Consider the following 13,223-nt stretch of genomic DNA (forward strand, 5'->3'; position numbering starts at 1 on the left):
TTTGGATTCTAAAGGTTTTAGTTTTCAATTTAAAGACAATAGTTGTTCTTTTTCTTTGAATGGAATATTTTATGGTTCAGCACAACAAGAAAATGGTCTATATGTGCAAGATACAAGAAAACACATTAATAACATAAATACCAAAAAGGCTAAAACTAGTGATTCCGATCTCACGTATCTGTGGCATTGTCGATTCGGAGCCTAGCTTCCTCGGAACTCACCTCAGCCTCAATGTCGTCTCGTGGGTAGCAAGGTAAGTTTTGTGCAGGCCCTGTGTGAAGGAAATAATTCCCTTGGTCCAAGTATGCATTCAATGCTAAAGTCTAATAAATGCGGTTCAGCATTAATTAAATTATACAAGTTAATAATTCAGTGAGATCAAGTGAACTGTATGCCTAGCCAGAGCCCGCTTCAGTTCAAGTGGAATTAATAATATTAATCCACAGCTTTCTCTTGACTAAACCCGTAGGGTCACACAAATAGTACGTGAATGGATCAAGTATTTAAGTGAATTAAATACTCCATTTATGGATATTCGGAATTGACGGATCTCGGTTCCAGTGGGAGCTGAAATCGTCAAAGGCAAATTATCAATACTCCGGAAACGATGATATTGCCGGAAACGGAAACATGGATCGTATCATAAATATAAATATTATCAAAGTCGTAGATGTTGCCGGAAACGGAAACATGGTACGTATCGGAAAATATTATCGTAAATGGAAATATTGTCGGAATCGGACATATTGTCGGAAACGGAACTATTGTCAGAATCAGAAATATTATCGGAATCGGAAAATAATTCCGGAATCGGAAATATTAAACATTTGTTCGAAACGGAAATGAATTCCGGAATCGGAAATATTAAATATTGTTCGAATCGGAAATGAATTCCGGAATCGGAAAATTAATCGGAAGCGCGTCGTACGAAATAAACATCGGACGAGCTTGCTAGACACAAGGCCTAGCACGAAGCCAGGCCGGCGCCTAGCAAGCCCATGCGCGGAACACAGCAAGCCAAGGCACGCAGGCCCAGTCAAGCAGCACGCAAGGCCAGGCCCAAAGCGCAAGGCCACTGACGCGCCCAAGGCAGTGAGCTGCGCAGCGCTGTGGGCCGAGCTGCTCCGTGCGCGCGCGCGTCCAGCGCCCCTCGTGGGTTGTGCGTGCGTGTGTGCATAGAGTTCGTGCATACGTCGAATCCTTAAGCAATTAGGATTAGATTAAAGATTAAATTTCCTAAAGTTACTAGAGTTAGTTGTTTAATTAAACAATAACTTATTAGTTTTAGTTAATGTCTAATTCTAATAAGATTAGATTAATTGAAACCTAGTAGACTTTTAAAGTCCATTATTCCAACCCTATAAATATGTGATGGCATTCACAATTTATACACATACATAATTCAAGTATTCACATAAGTTTTAAGGATTAAAACTAACGTTAATTTGTCACAAATTATTCGAATAACTTAAAACATTAGGTGCAATTCTAGTTAATTAAATCTAAAGCGGATCCGAACGTGCTGTGGACTATCTACGGAGGGACGACATTTGGAGCCCTAAACTTGTTCTTGTTCGGTTCGGGAGCAGTTAGGGAAGGCACGCTACAAAGAGTATGCATCCTAAATTATACTAATTGTTATGTGGCAATTAATTTTGAATCCTGGCTTTCACTAGTAGAAAAAACCCTTATTGCAGCGGGCTTTTAGACCCCTGTTGCAGCGTACATCGTATGCTGCAACTGGGGGGCCTGCAACAAGTCTGAACTTATTGCAGCGTACAATGTTCGTTGCGAAAAGTACTTTTTTACAGCGTACACATGTATGTACGCTGCAACAAGTGTCAAAATTTTGGCCAAAATCTTGACTTGTTGCAGCGTACAAATTCATGTACGCTGTAAAAGACCCCACCTGTTGCAGGGTACATCTATTTGTACGCTGCAACAAGTATGAAATTTTGCTAAATTTTACACCTTGTTGCAGCGTACAGATATATATGTACGCTGCAAAAAAGCACTTTTGGCAGGAAAATTTTAGTTTTGTTTAGGGATACCTAGAGTGCCTTGCACCAAATATAGAAACCTGTCACAACAATAATAGAATATCGCAACCTGTATAACAAATATAAAAACAATTGTTGTTGATTTGTATATATCCCAAAACAAAAGTGCACGTACCACATACATTTAAATATATGTATGTCCAATTTCAACGAACGCATACATTTTTATATAAAATATTGTTCTATAACATCTAAACCAACTCGATCAAGCGCTCACGCCAATAACAAATACTTGCTAGTAAAAAACTTAGCCCATTGCTCACGAACCACATCAATTTCCTCACTAGCATAAGGCGCATTCCTCGGAGTATATACCTTTACAAAAATAAAAATAAAAATAAAAATTAAGCATTAGATTAAATGCAAATTAAATGTCACATTTTAACATTCAAACAACTAATGACAATGTCCTAACCGTCTAGAATATGAATCAAAAGTAAGGAAAATGTCATTTTAGCCTAAATATGACCTATAACGATCCAATGAGCCTTAAATGTGCATAAATAGATTGAAATGAGTTTTAGAAAGTTAAAACTATTAATATTAATCATGTAATAAGAATAATATGAGTCTTTAGGTTCTTTAGTTCAAAGTTGGGAGCGAAAATGTCATTTTATCTCTAAATATAACCTATAACGACCCAATGAGCCTTACATGTGAATACAGAGATTGGTATGAGTTTTAGAAAGTTAAAACTATGCATATTAATCATGTAATAAGAATAAAATGAGTACTTAGGTTCTTTAGTTCAAAGTTGGGAGCGTAAATGTAATTTTAGCTCTAAATATGACCTATAACGATCCAATGAGCCTTAAATGTGCATAAATATATTGGAATGAGATTTAAAAAGCTAAAAGTATGCATATTATCATGTAATAAAAATCAAATGAGTCCTTAGGTTCTTTAGTTCAAAGTTGGGAGCGGAAATGTCATTTTAACTCTAAATATGACCTATAACGACCCAATGAGGCTTAAATGTGCATACATATATTGGAATGAGTTTTAGAAAGTTAAAACTATGCATATTAATCATGTAATAAGAATAAAATGAGTCCTTGTTCTTTAGTTCAAAGTTGGGAGCGAAAATGTCATTTTAGCTCTAAATATGACCTATAACGACCCAATTATCCTTAAAATGTGCTTACATAGATTGGAATGAGTTTTAGAAGGTTAAAACTATGCATATTAATCATGAAATAAGAATAAAATGAGTCCTTAGGATCTTTAGTTCAAATTTGGGAGCGAAAATGTTATTTTAGCCTAAATATGATCTATAACGAATCCAATGATCCTTAAATGTGCATACGTAGATTGGAATGAGTCTTAGAAACTTAAAACTATGCATATTAATCATGTAATAAGAATAAAATGAGTCCTTAGGTTCTTTAGTTCAAAGTTGGGAGCGTAAATGTCAATTTAGCTCTAAATATGACCTATAACGACCCAATTATCCTTAAAATGTGCTTACATAGATTGGAATGAGTTTTAGAAAGTTTAAACTATGCATATTAATCATGAAATAAGAATAAAATGAGTCCTTAAGATCTTTAGTTCAAATTTGGGAGCGAAAATGTTATTTTAGCCTAAATATGATCTATAACGATCCAATGATCCTTAAATGTGCATAGGTAGATTAGAATGAGTCTTAGAAACTTAAAACTATGCATATTAATCATGTAATAAGAATAAAATGACTCCTTAGGTTCTTTAGTTCAAAGTTGGGAGCGGAAATGTCATTTTAGCTCTAAATATGACCTATAACGACCAAATTATCCTTTAAATGTGCTTACATAGATTGGGATGAGTTTTAAAAAGTTTAAACTATGCATATTAATCATGTAACAAGAATAAAATGAGTCATTATGTTTTTTAGTTCAAAGTTGGGAGCGTAAATGTCATTTTAGCTCTAAATATGACCTATAACGACCAATCACATTGGATCATACATTGAAGACTACAAGTGTTCTTGGTTGGTGGTGAAAGCTTTAGAAGTTTCCAACGAGGAGCATAAGAAACTGTTATTGTTATTGGTACTACGGGAAAACAGATCCAGCAAATGTTGGTGTTGTGAAATCTCTGTATGAAGACCTCAATCTTCAGGTATAATGAATGAAAAAATTAAACTAGAATAGCATGCACAGTAAGTGTTGATTGTTTTCTCCCTCATTTAACTTTTTTTTTTTTGTTTTTGGTGTGATAATGATATGTTTATGGTAGGGGATCTTTGCTGAATATGAGAATCTAACAGTCAACATTGAGATTCATGCTGCTTTGTTTGTGATTATGAAAAAATAACGACAGTCCCACTTTGTGCTGACTGATCTAAATTGAGAAATGGGAAGTCTGGAAGCAAAGACAGACTATTATGATGATCTGGCTTAGGGTATTTAGAAGATACCTTCTTTACTTGCATACGACCATTTTTATCAGGATATACAACTGCAAATGACAATTTTGCATCTCGTCTTCTGGCAGCTGGAGATACTTCTTTCACCTGAAGGTAATAACAATCAATATCACACACATGAAACCTGTGGATACGAGTGAGGGAAGATAGGAGATAAAAATGATGAATAATAATGCGGAGTTCAGGTTTGCAAACATACGAGATCAGTCATCTCTCTAAGTGTAGCATCCATCCAGGTATAAATTTGAACCTCGTCCTTGGGTTCCTTGCCTCTCACTGAAAAATCTTTTTGGGTATGGTGACCTCCAATCTAAAGAAGATGAGGAAATTAAATTTAAATTCAGCCAATCTGCAAAATAAACCTGTTTGACAAACCAGGAAATGCATACTAGATACAGAATCATTACAAAGCCATTATCATCTCATAATGACAGCACCAGCATATTTTAAAGCATTAAAGAAATGGCCACTGAATAAGTGAAAAGACTGTAGTTTAATCTGCTAGCGCGCAAACGGATAGGAACCGTATGAGAATCATGGCAATCTAAAGAGCTAAAATGCTCACATGCTAACCATAAGTTATTCAGCAAATATGCTTTCTCAAAAACATCTTGAGCAAATATGCTGAGCCAAAAACTTGTAGAGAAAAATATGTTAGAGAGTCAAGATATGGCGGTAAAGTAAAATCTACTATTGTAGTATAAGAGATAATGCGTCCCTATCTTGCTCTCTTTCTCAATCTAATACATAGTCAAAAGTTAAGGGTGAGAAAGGAGAACAATAATATGTGGAAGCATAAAGCTACAGAAGATTTGCATATCCGTGGGGATGATGAAAGTTATGGACTTTCCGGAGTAGAAGGACAAAAAGAATCCATTCTATTACAGATATGAGCATGCAGGATCGGGAACGTTTTAGCTAACCCCGTCCTGTCCCAATCTCATCATCCATTTTCTGTACTTGGGAAAAACACGGGTCAACCATATATGAGAGTTAGATAATTAGCTAGGGTGTTATCAATGTATCTTCCTGTTAGGAATAAAATCTAACTGCTGGGAACTCTTGATATTGATATTGATTAGATTAATAACGTGCAAGCTTCTTCCTTGCAGGTGTTTCCCTATTAGGGACCACCTGTACCAATTTAGAACCAGACCAAAAACTGGATATCAAACAAGGTTCTAACCTTTGTTCACAAGAATTAGTAACAGAATGCTGCGTGTCTGATGGATGCTAAAAAAGAAACAGAAAAGATGTGAAAAAGCACCTGCTGCCTATAGCTGCATGGACAAACAGATGGATATGGCAGCAAAAGATAGAGTGGTGTGAATTCATTTTAGTGCCAATGTGAGTTTGCTCTTACCCCAGACAGGTTTGAGGTTCTCATGAATGGGATGCAGAGATTTCAATCACAACCAGAGGTGCCTATACCAGAAAGGCCGTGCCATTGGTTCCTCTCAAAACAATACCTGATTTCTCTGAAAGTCGGTGCAACTTTGGCCAACAGAAGGTTTAAAAAAGGGAACCATCTAAACCATAAAGTGACTGTAGACATGCTCTCAAGTCTCACCAAAGCGAATCCTTGATACATATAAAATTATGAGGAACCCTCTCTCTCTCTCAGCAAGATAACCATCACTTTCCACCAATTACCACTTTTACTCTTTTGATACGTGGTGTTACTAGTATTTATATAAACATGGGAAAATGTGATTTCCTAATTTTAAAAGTAAAAATTTTGACTTCAAAAACTATTTGTTGGGTGTTTTGTTATCGAAGCTAAGCTACCTGAGAATTACGCTGGAAGTGGATTTAAAATTCCTTATCTAATTTCAGTATGCATTTAAATTATGAAATGAGGAGATTTAGGAGAGAGAGAGAGACCTGGACAAAGTTAGAGAAGGAGGTCATAAGAAGATCAGCAAACTGAACAGGTGCATACTGTCTGTAGATATAAGAATTGATGTAGTAATTCTGAACATAATCACTATTTCCAACACTAAGAAGATGAATTCCAGCTGAGAACATCCCTTTTGCTTTCTCAATCCCCACCAATTTTGTCACCTTACTCTGGTACTCCTTGTAGTACCCCAACTGTTGCGTAAGAGATACCGCCCTCTGTAGTTGCAAACCCAACAAAGTTAGTCTTTAACATTAAAGTTAGGTTTTCTGAGTTAACAAGGGTTTGCATGGAAAGATTGAAACTTTACATATAAGCTGGCTGTTCTCTCGGCGTAACCCAAACCAGCACACGCAAAGTTGGCGCCAATGAGTAATTGTAGACTTCCAGGCACAAAAATCGATTATTTTGTGAATGGTTTTTGGGGAACTCTACCTTTACTTATCCCCTACAAGCAAGAGGCTAGCTGGTACCATAGCAGAATAGGATTTGACTAGGGAGCGCTAACTCAAAATCTAAAAGAACAGACAGATCTGATTGTAACTAGGCGAAAGAGAGTAAATGTAAATGTAATACTTCATAAGACAAACTCAAAATAATAAGTACCAGTAACAAATTCAGGAGGCTGAAGATTAAGTCGCAAAATAAGCCTTGCAAAGGCTGGTGTCAACAGAAAAATAGAAGCCTGCATTTTCAAAAAATCACAAAATAAGAAACTGCTCAAACTCCTGCATGTTCAGTTGGTATCAAAATTATAAAACTTCAGTTAAGTGTCAGCGTATTGCCATGAAGTAAATCAATTTAATCCAAAAGGGTTACAGATATTCCAGCAAGCATTTTCATTGACTTTACAATTAAATTATCAGATAATACAAACAAAAGGAAAACCAAAAAGGTGATTACAAAAGAAGTGTTCCAGAATCAAATCCAACATTTTTTCAAATTGCATTCAAATTACATACCAACTTGTAATTTATCTATAATTCTTAAATAATGCCAAAAATTGAACTTTTATTTTTGAGGGGGCCAAAAATTGAACTTTTCAATTACCAAAGATATAGAAATTATGACTTCCTATGAGCTGGCCTCAGACTTTCAAAAGAGGAAAAAGAGAAACTTTATGAATATAATTAGATATATCAATACCTTAATGCAGTTGTTGAAATCCAGACAAGCACGATGATAGATTCCTGCAGGTAGTACGATCTTCAAAAATGAAGTGCAAAGAACGAATTGAACAACTAGCCAAAAAAAAAAGAATTGTACAAACCCTAATTCTGAAAACGAAAATCAAAAGGGGACAGGAAGATAATTACTTGTTGTGGCGATGAGAGTGGCGGCCGAGCAAGCACCGGAGAACAGACCGTTCTTTCTTGGAACCACCGGCCGAGCTAGCTGAGTTTTCAGTGACTATGTCAGTCGTGGTTCAGCGCGGAGAACGTATTGGACGCGACGGGTGGCGAGGAGGCGAGAAAAGACACTCACCGGCGAGGAGAGTGACGGCGGATCCGAGCAAGCTGAGTTCGACGGCGACGCGGGACCGAGCAAGCTCTGAGTTCGACGGCGACGGAGGGAATTGAAAACTGAGGGAAGAGTTGAGCGCGGGGAACTCTAAAATTTTGAGATAGATATTTTGGTTAAATGAATTAATTATTCGACAATAATATTATTGCAGCGAATAAATTTGGTACACGGAATTGTTGCAGGGTACAATGACTTGTACGCTGCAACAGTATCTAGCTATTGCATGGGGCTTTTAATATGTACGCTGCAAAAAACTCTTTTGCAGGGGGCAATTAATTTGTACGCTGCAACAACCCTTTAATGGGATTTGACCCGCGTTGACCTACTGCTTGTTGAAGCGTATTAATACATGTACGCTGCAACAAGGGGGCTGCAATAGGGGTTTTTTCTACTAGTGTTTTATGGTTTTTCCGCATGATTTATATTCATTTATATGTATCATAACCTAACAGTGGTATCACGAGCCTCTAATTAATTCCATAATAATTATAGTTAACATGGTTAAATTTTATAAATTTGCAATGAACTAAAGGGGTGATTAATTTTGATTTTTTGTAATTAATTGCAAATTCGTGCGATTATTTAATTATATGTTCGCAGAATTTTCGGCAGTTTAGTCAATATTGGTCGGAATCGTATAATTTTATTGTGTATTTCGCATGTAAACGGCGTTTTAAAATTTTGACTAAAATCCAAGATTTGATGCCGAACCCAGAATTCCCAAATTCGAAGCCTAACTATGACTTTTCTGAGGTTTTAGTTTTTCGAACGCAAAATTTGTAATTTTTAAGATGTTAAATTAAATATTTGCGATTCTTGTTTGTAAATCTTGAATCTATGATTGACCTACTGTATATGTTTAACAATTTTAATGCCTAAGCTTGTTAATTATACAACCTAATTTTTAATTGTAATTAATTTGTTGAAATTCGAATAATTTAGAATTTGATTTGTTTTTCATAATTAATTGACAATTTAATTAGGTATCCATGATTAAAAACCACCATAAAATTTGGTAAATTTGGTAAACTTTTAAATTTTATGACCTAGATTTGAATCCATGATAATCGGAAATTAATTTGGATAATAAATTTTCGATTTTTCGCCCTAAATTTATGAAATTAATATGATTTATTAATTTGCCTATAAATTTAAATTAAAAAGTTTTGATTTTTATGTAATCCGCTCATGAATCTTGCACGCACAAAGCAATGGACGCTAAGTGTTACCCTTAAGGGGTGTTGTATAATGTGGGTATGCGACGACGAGCATGGGAGCTCGTCGCCCATGCGGTACGTATGCAACGAGCAAGCGAGTGGCACGCGAGCGCAAGGCAGTAGCCCTGCCTTGCGTCGAGTGCTGTGATGTGCATGGGCGGGCCTTCCGTCGAGTGATGTGATGTGCATGGGCAGGTGGGGCGAAAAGCAAGGCAAGCAAACAAAGGCGCGCGCGCGCGGGCAGCGAGGGATGCCTCGCAGCAGCGAGCGCTGCCTCGCCAAGCCTGCTGCTGCGCTACGAAGCCAACGAGCAATGTTGCGCACAAGCGTGGCTTGGCTTGCTGCATTTGCGCGTGGCTGCTGCTCGTGCATTGCTGTGCGATCTCTGGAGAGGGGCGAGGCTGCCTCGATGGACTCGTCTTGACCCGATTGATACGCTTTGAAATTAATTTTGATTTTCAGTTGGAAAACGATTTTAATTAATTTTGTAATTTAATTTTTTCTCGGAATTTAATTTTGAATAATTTAATTATTATAAATTTTATTTATACTAATTATTTTACTAAAATTAAAACCTTGATTAAATTTAAATTAATTAACTTAATAAACTGAAAATAAATTAAAGGATTCAAATAATAATTTATATGAGCTTTAAATTTTAATTAAATTTGTGTGTTTCCTGTTAGACTAGGAAATACAATTTTATGTTTAAAATTAGTAAAGCATGTAAATTTATTGGTTTAAGTGGGAGCGTTTTAGTCATAAACTCTTGATTAGGTCTACATTCCTTTAAGGTTAAAACAACTTTATTAGAATTAATAAGGATTGAATAATTGGTAGATTATTGGAAGCCTTGATTAATTGCTGCAAATATTTATGTGATGCATAATATGTTCTACTAACCAGCTATGTGGGCCATTCATTGATAAATGAATGGGTGAATGGTATATTGTAAATGTACTGTTTTGCAGGTTATGGAAAGTGACTAGTATGGCCCAAATAGAATAGTAAATATGGTCTGCGTACCATTAATTTGAATGTAATATTGGTCTAAAGTACCAAATTTTATTGCTTTAAATATGGTCTGCGTACCATCAAATAGTTGTAATTAGTTTAAATTATAGTTTATCCTATTTGAAGAAAATGGCGCCATGATGAAATTCAAGACGGAGTTTCCAATCCATTTTCAAGACGGAGTTTGAAGTTGAAGCTTCAAGATGAAGTCAGGCCATACTAGATCACATTTATATCTTATGCATGTTTTAAGTTATTTATTGCTTTAAATATGTCTTAATTATGCATGAGATTATGGCTTGATTATGTTGCATGATTAAGGATTTTAGTTCACTTAAAATCTAACCAACATAGTAAGAGCCTTAAGTTCCAAACTTTAAAATTGAGTTAAAAGGTGCCATGCCAAAATAACACTTACTTGGATAACCTTTACATCAATCTTAGTTATAGTTTTCCGCCATAGCGAGGTGTTACTTATTGATTCTAAAGGGATAAGGTACACAAATAATTGTGAGTACAAGTTAGTTTTGGTGAAACTCAACGATATAAGTAAGGAGTCCTTTTATGTCGTGGCAAATGCGATAGGTTTACCTAATAAGTTCTTAGACGTACCTATCAACCAAGAGTAGTTTCTAGTGAAGGAAATAATGCCCTTGGTCCAAGTATGCATTCTATGTTAAGTCTAATAAATGCGGTTCAGTATTAATTAACAAGTTAATAATTCAGTGAGATCAAGTGAGCTGAATGCCTAGCTAGAGGCCGCTTCAGTTCAAGTGGAATTAATGATATTAATCCACAGCTTACTCTTGACTGAACCCGTAGGGTCACACAAATAGTACGTAAACGGATCAAGTATTTAAAGGCATTAAATACTCCATCTATGGATATTCGGAATCGACGGATCTTGGTTTCAGTGGGAGCTGAGATCGTCACAGGCAAGAAATGAATACTCCGGAAACGATGATATTGCCGGAAACGGAAATATGGATCGTATCGGAAATATAAATATTATCCAAGTCGTAGATGTTGCCGGAAACGGAAACATGGTACGTATCGGAAAATATTATCGGAAATGGAAATATTGCCAGAATCGGAAATATTGCCGGAAACGGAAATATTGTCAGAATCGGAAATATTATCGGAATCGGAAAATAATTCCGGAAACGGAAATATTAAATATTTGTTCGAAACGGAAATTGATTCCGGAATCGGAAATATTAAATATTGTTCGTATCGGAAATGAATTCCGGAATCGGGAATTTAATCGGAAGCGTATCGTACGAATTAGCATCGGACGAGGCCCGCTAGACGAAGGCCCAGCACGAAGCCAGGCCGTCGCCCAGCGAGCCAACGCACACCAGCGCACGCCAAGCCTTGACCAAGCCCAGCGCAAGGCCAGGCCCAGCCAAGGCCTTGGGCGCGCGCGCGGAGCACAGCAGTGGGCCGAGCGCTGTGCGCCTAGCGTGGGCCGCAAGGCTTGCGCGGGTGTACGGTGCTCGTGCAATGCTTGTGCGGGAATCCTGAAGCAATCAGAATTCGAAGTGTGATTAAATCCTAAAACTATTAGATAATGATTATTTAATTAGAGTCCTAGTAGGGTTATAATTAAATAAATTAGTATCCTAATAGGATTCCAAAACCCTTTCCATAACTCTATAAATACGTGCCTAGGGTCACATATTTTATAGATAATTCAAGTATTCAAAGTGAGTTTTTGAGAGAAAATTCAGACACATTCCTTGACTATAAGTGCCGAAAATCTTTAGTACCTTAAGGGCGATTCTAGTTGGTCAATCTTAAGGCGGATCCGGACGTGCTGTGGACTATCTACGGAGGGACGACACTTGGAGTCCTAAAGACTTGTTCTTGTTCGGTTCGGGCGCAGCTAGGGAAGGCACGCAACAAAGAGTATGCATCTAAAACTATGCTATATGATTATGTGTAAATAATATGTATTCCTGGCTAAATGGTTTTTTCCGCATGATTTATGAATTTGAAGACGGAGTTTCCAATCCATTTTCAAGACGGACTTTGAAGTTAAAGCTTCAAGATGAAGTCGGGCCATACTAGATCACATTTATCTTATGCATGCTTTAAGTTATTTATTGCTTTAAATATGTCTTAATTATGCATGAGATTGTGGCTTGATTATGTTGCATGATTAAGGATTTTAGTTCACTTAAAATCTAACCAACATAGTAAGAGCCTTAAGTTCCAAACTTAAAAATTGAGTTAAAAGGTGCCATGCCAAAATATACACTTGCTTGGATATCCTTTACATCAATCTAGTAATAGTTTTCGCTCAGCGAGGTGTTACTTATTGGTCCTAAAGGGGCAAGATACACAAATAATTGTGAGTACATGTTAGTTTTGGTGAAACTCAACGATATAAGTAAGGAGTCCTTTTATGTCGTGGCAAAATCGATAGGTTTACCTAATAAGTTCTTAGACGTACCTATCAACCAAGAATAGTTTCTAGACTATTAGCAAAAGGCTTTTGCTTACCTAAGATGTTTTAGGATTAAGTCGACAAACTGTGCTTAGTTCTTCAATGATTTTAGGATCTTGGAATCATTTTATTCACACCTGCCGGAACACATAACTTGAATAAAATGCTTAATAAACATTGAATTATGCATGTATGCTAGAATTTAAGTTTATTAAGAGAAACTGTGAATGGTTATTTATTTGTTTATTCTTTTCAATTGTAGTTTTAAATATGGCAAACAACAATCAAAACATCATCGAAGGTTCTGAGCTTATGGTCAAGCTGAACCTGGCAAATTTTCTTGAATGGGAAGCTAAGCTAGTTGAAATAGTCAAACTCAATGGACTTGAGTATGTACTGTCACATCCCATGCCAAGCTACTATGCCATAGACATGACCCCTGAGAGATTTTACGCCTGGGATGCGGATCTCAAAAAGGTTATGAGTCTCATGCTGAACAATATCCCTGATGATTGGGCTAGAAGGTTTGTAGCCTATGAACCTTTTACGCTCATCAAGAATCTGAGGGATATCTGTCGTGGAAGCACGGAGGACAGGGACCTGAACGTCCATGAGTTGATTGAATCAATGTCTGGTCTAAAGGTTAGTTCTC

The 13,223-nt window shown here is 36.5% G+C and overlaps 1 protein-coding gene across 1 annotated transcript; it reads right to left on the bottom strand.

Annotated features, from left to right (window-relative positions):
* Positions 1 to 4,382: 4,382 nt before the first annotated feature.
* On the bottom strand, positions 4,383 to 7,667 carry LOC130471746 (histone deacetylase complex subunit SAP18-like; the record flags this gene model as incomplete). The annotated part of the gene is made up of 4 exons (XM_056842034.1): positions 4,383 to 4,403; positions 4,459 to 4,554; positions 4,667 to 4,777; positions 7,638 to 7,667. Coding segments are annotated over 4 exons (258 nt in total), but the record flags the coding sequence as incomplete, so codon positions are not given.
* Between the last annotated feature and the right edge of the window lie 5,556 nt (positions 7,668 to 13,223).

This window comes from Spinacia oleracea, chromosome 4, assembly GCF_020520425.1.
Source record: "Spinacia oleracea cultivar Varoflay chromosome 4, BTI_SOV_V1, whole genome shotgun sequence".
Taxonomy (NCBI): domain Eukaryota; kingdom Viridiplantae; phylum Streptophyta; class Magnoliopsida; order Caryophyllales; family Amaranthaceae; genus Spinacia; species Spinacia oleracea.